General features: G+C 49.9%; 1 protein-coding gene across 2 annotated transcripts; it reads right to left on the bottom strand.

The window, feature by feature from the left end:
- Positions 1-1,119: 1,119 nt before the first annotated feature.
- Positions 1,120-4,449, bottom strand: Pomc (proopiomelanocortin). 2 transcript variants are annotated; one of them, XM_012513879.2, is made up of 3 exons: positions 4,271-4,449; positions 1,721-1,906; positions 1,120-1,678 (listed from the first exon to the last, which is right to left on the bottom strand). In XM_012513879.2, the coding sequence occupies exons 1-3, from the start codon at positions 4,400-4,402 to the stop codon at positions 1,247-1,249; spliced, it is 750 nt and encodes a 249-aa protein (XP_012369333.1). In that variant the 5' UTR covers positions 4,403-4,449; the 3' UTR covers positions 1,120-1,246. The 2 variants fall into 2 exon arrangements, with proteins under 2 accessions (XP_012369333.1, XP_004627502.1); XM_004627445.2 differs by having other exon boundaries at positions 1,120-1,906; positions 4,271-4,402.
- Positions 4,450-4,886: the final 437 nt, after the last annotated feature.

The following is a 4,886-nucleotide window of genomic DNA, read 5'->3' as shown; positions in this document are numbered from 1 at the left end:
GGTATTGAGGATTGGATCCAGGACTTCACATGCTAGGCAAGTGTACTGCTACAGACCTACTGCATCCCTATGTTTTTAAAAAAAAAACCTTTGAGACAAGGTCGGAGTTGTCCGGTGTGACTTAAACTTTCTATCTTCCTACCTCATCCTATGTAGCAGGTATACAACTAATTTTATACACATTAATACAAATTCGTGTACCGTGGGTTGGGGAGGAAAGCAACTGGAGACCAGCTGGTTAAAACGGGGCTACAACCAAGGCCAGTGCAAGAAGGGAAGGTCTGTTGCTGGGCAACAGGAAGAGAGCAGAGCTGGGGTGCACTAATGGCAGAAAGGGAACCTTGAAGCTTGAGCCTGAGGGACTAGAAGAGGAATCTGTGTAGTGTTAAGCTTACACAGGCAAGTATGTCTCTACAACATGTAGGGGGGTAAGACCATGTATTTGAGGATACGTGTGAGGAGCTGATATGATTGTCAGCTCTGACACTCAGCTCCTCAGTGATAGATGATCACATCCATTTCCTCCTTTAGTCCTCATAACCCTCATGCTAGGGAGGGATAAAGGACAAAACAATCTTGGAGACCTTTGGGGACTTGAGTCTGGATAGTGAAGAGCTCAGCCAGCACCCAGATCCAAGGAATCCTAACTCAGCTTCTGTTTCCATCGCCCTGAGAACCCTCCTGGCATGGGTTTGCCCGCCTGAGTCCCTTGGTCACTCGTGTAACAGTACTAAGGGCAGAAAATGGAGTCATCCCAGTTGTTGACAGAGCCACCTTGGACCATCAAACTATCGGCCCCTGCAGGGTGAGGGCATGGAAGGGCACGTTCTTCCCTCTATTTCCTTCTAACGAGCTATGCAACACCACTTGACCATATGGAAACCATTTCGTTCCCTTCCACTAGATGCTAATCTCTGATGACTGTGTATTTTATTTATTTATTTATTTATTTATTTATTTATTTATTTATTTATTTGGTGGAACCGGGGATTGAACTCAGATCCTTGCGTTTGCCGGTCAAGCGCTTATCCTACTGAGCCATCTCCCCGGCCCCCATGATGACTGTGTATTTAATTTTGCATTTCATTCGCAGTCCACATTCAAGTCAGAGACGGCTACGAAATTTGACAGGCTTTATTTCCTAACTACAGACAGCTTCAGTGACCAGAAGGCGCGGGAGGGCTGGGGGGCAGGAGCTGCGGGGACGGCTTCCCCTCAGCCGGCCGGCCGGCGGGATGCCCTCGCCTCACTGGCCCTTCTTGTGGGCGTTCTTGATGATGGCGTTCTTGAACAGCGTCACCAGCGGCGTCTGGCTCTTCTCCGAGCTCATGAAGCCGCCATAGCGCTTGTCCTTGCGCGGGGTGCCCCAGCGGAAGTGCTCCATGCGGTAGGGCCCGTCGTCCTTCTTCTCGGCCGCTGCCGCCTCGGCCTCGGCCTCAGCCTCAGCCACCAGGCCGAAGTCCAGGTCGTCGCGGCCGGGCGCCGCCGCGGGCCGCTCCCCGGACAGCTCCCTCTTGAACTCGAGCGGAAAGGCCTCGGCCGACTCGTCCTCCGCGCCGTTCGGGTACACCTTCACCGGGCGCCGCTTCTTGCCCACCGGCTTGCCCCAGCGGAAGTGCTCCATGGAGTAGGAGCGCTTGCCCTCGTGCGGGCCCGGCGCGGCGCCATCGCCGCGGAACTCGGGGTCGCCGGCGGGCAGCGCGACGCTGCCTTCGCGCGCCGCGACCTCCTCCTCACGCTTCTGGCTCGCGCCGCCGCCGCTGCTGTTCCGGCGGCCGAAGCGGTCCCAGCGGAAGTGGCCCATGACGTACTTCCGGGGGTTCTCGGTCAGCGGCTGCTCGTCGCCGTTCCCCGGAAACACTGGCGTCTCCGCCGAGAGGTCGGGTTTGCACGCCCGGATGCACTCCTTGGGGAGACCGCCAGCCGTGAGGAAAGACCAGAGCTCGGGCCGCTGCCCCTCTGCACCTCGCACAGCCCTCCCCACGTGCGATGCCAAGTCTCACTTCGAGGCCCGCCCTGCCCAGCCTGGGGCCACCCGATCGCTCACACTCAGGGATGTCAAGTCAACCCATCTCTTGTCCTTATCTCCCCTGCGCAAGGACTTCATCCCACTCCGTGGTTCACTTGTCTGTCCTTACTGATTTTGGGGGAGCAGGATCATACCATTATATGCCTAATGTATAGAAAATATTCGCAAAAGGGCAGATGAGTGGTAGCTAATGACTTTGTGACTAATGAGCACATACATATGGCCCAGAAGAGGGATGAGGCTGAAATTTAAGGGAGAATCTTGATAATGCAAATCTGGCTTCGAGTTTTTTTTGTTGTTTTGTTTTGTTTTTTTGTTTTTTTGGTTTTTTTTAATGTGGTACCGTGGATCAAACTGCTTGCCAGGCAGGCGCTTATGCCGCCGATTTATCTCCCAGGCCCCGAGGTCTATTTATTAACAATGCTTCAGTCTTTCTCTGCAAACCTAATTCAATCATTATACAGCCCAAAATGGCACCATGTCTCAAAAACTTTCCTGTATCCACTGGGGCCCTTTTCTCTGTTTCTTTTGAGTTTAGCTAATCTTGTACTCCCCCACTCCCACCCCCCACGCAGTGAATTTTGGGACAAGTTTATTCATTGTCCTTCACCTCAGTGAGACTAGAGAAAAAGATGCAAAGCTGGAATTTTCGTTGTATGTGCCATGGAGCTTGTGTCTGCAGTCCCTGAGCCCAGAGCATTCAGTGGTGGTAATATTGTATTTGCTTAGGAAAATGATCCATAGGCTGCAGTTCAGTTACTTGGAAACCACAGAGGAGAAAACAGAAGGCTCCCATCCACTACTGAGTTGGGAGTTTTCAAATGCACATATTTAGAATTATTGAAACTGCAAAATGTTAACAGTGGAAAATTAGAACTATCTAGTTTAAACTTCCCTCCTCTAAACAGATGAAACAGGAGGCTTGAGGAGATGAAAGAACCTTGTCAAGGTCCCCCTCTACCACTTGTGACAGAGGTGGGACTAGAACTCATGGGCTCTGACTGTGTTCAGCACTCTTTTCCTGGTGAGCACTCAGCAAGACAAGGCTGTGCAGTGTCTTCAGTCAAGCCTCTGGAGTCTATCTACAGAATTCAACAGAATTCCCTGGGCTCTTTTTTTCTATTTTATATGATACATGAAAACTACTCACCTCTTTGAGGAAATCTCTTCCTTTATCTTAACTCAGTTCTCTCTTGGTAAAACACTAAAGATATAGCGTGGGCATTTCACTCTCTCTTGCCAGGCACTGGATGTGCACACATATATGTGCATGTGTACACACACACACACACACACACACACACACACACACACACTTGCAGTGTCTGAAGGGAGTGCTAGCCCAGAATGCTTCTGGCAAGACTGTTAAGAGCTTTGTAGATGGTCATTATTCCAGGAAAAGCATAAGATATTTGGCACCAGTTACCAAAAACTGGTACCTTGGTCTTTCTTCCTCCCTCTAGAGATGTTCATGAAAATACCTACCTGGCTTCATAACTGGTAGTAGATAAAGGGAGAAAAATATATGGAATTAAAACAGTAAGTACTATGAGGCTATTTAAAAATGAATGAGGGCCGGGAGATAGCTCAGTAGAACAAGCACTTGCCTGGCAAGTGCAGGGTCCTGAGTTCAATCCCCAATACCACAATAAACAAACAAACAAATAAATAAAAATAAGTTGGGGCTAAAAGATTGAAGACATAGGATCAGTTGATGGAAAAGTTGTTATCGTGCTATTTTTAAATTTGGTAAGTAGTGTGGCATCTCCCTAGAAGACAGGGCAGGAAATAAAGCTAATAATCAGCAGTTGTGGACTAGATCCTTCTCCATGAAGGATCTTTGTCTCTTTGCCTCTCTGTCTTTGTGTGTCTGCCTGCCTGCCTGCCTGCCTGCCTGTCACTTTCTCTTTTCCTCTCCCTCTCCCTCTCCCTCTCCCTTTCCCCCTCCTTGAGACAAGGCCTCACTATGTAATGCCAGGCTGACCTCAAACTCTCATCAGGCTCCTCTTGCCTCAGCCTCCCAAGTGCTGGGATTACAGCAGTGTGACTCCACACCCAGATTTTGCTTCCTTCCATTGACCCCGTTTTGATTTTACAGCAGAGTTCTGCTTGTTTCCTGGGTTTCTTCACTTCCAGTTAATGGAAATGAATTTCTCCTTCCCCAAAGCCCTTTCCTTTGAGCTGTCCCAGCCCCAGTCCCACCTGATGCCCAAACCAAGGTGGCATCCATGGCCCACATACCAACAGGTTGCTTTCTGTGGTGAGCTCCTGGCACTGGCTGCTCTCCAGGCACCAGCCACGCACTTCTATGGAGGCCTGAAGTAGCAAGGCCAGCAGCAGGGCCCCCGAGCGGCTGTAGCATGATCTCGGCATCTTCCAGGTGGCAGGCTGAGACTCTGCAGAGGCAAACAAGATTGGTGGAACCCCTGCAAGGAGCAGAACAATGTTGGACACTCACCAGGAAGGACTGCAAGCCAACACCAACAACACTTACTTGTGGAGTCCAAGGCTTTTTGAGGTCAGGAGCAGCTCTGAGAAGCTGAGAGATGTGTAAGGTGGAGTTGTGGGGAGGAGAAGAAGAGAACCTAAGAAAACTGGCTATTTCTCCCTTATCTCTGTTAAAACTAGACCCCCAAAAGGCTGGCAGTGGAAGCTATTTGGGGGATTTGCTTGATCCAGCCATTTGGGAGATGAGGAATCTGAAGCCCATAAGAAACAATTAGATTTATGTTTGAAACAAGGTAAAGCTAAATTCTACTTTCAGCACAGAGCTTTCTTATTTCATTTCCTCGAGGCTGGGTTCCTAGCACTACAGATCCAAAAGGTGGGAATAACTCAAGAAAGATGAAGGACTCCA

The sequence above is a fragment of the Octodon degus genome, unplaced genomic scaffold (assembly GCF_000260255.1).
Source record: "Octodon degus isolate 3935 unplaced genomic scaffold, OctDeg1.0 scaffold00019, whole genome shotgun sequence".
NCBI classification, from domain to species: domain Eukaryota; kingdom Metazoa; phylum Chordata; class Mammalia; order Rodentia; family Octodontidae; genus Octodon; species Octodon degus.
Note: the sequence above shows the minus strand (reverse complement) of the source record. Positions and strands in the feature narration are given on the sequence as shown.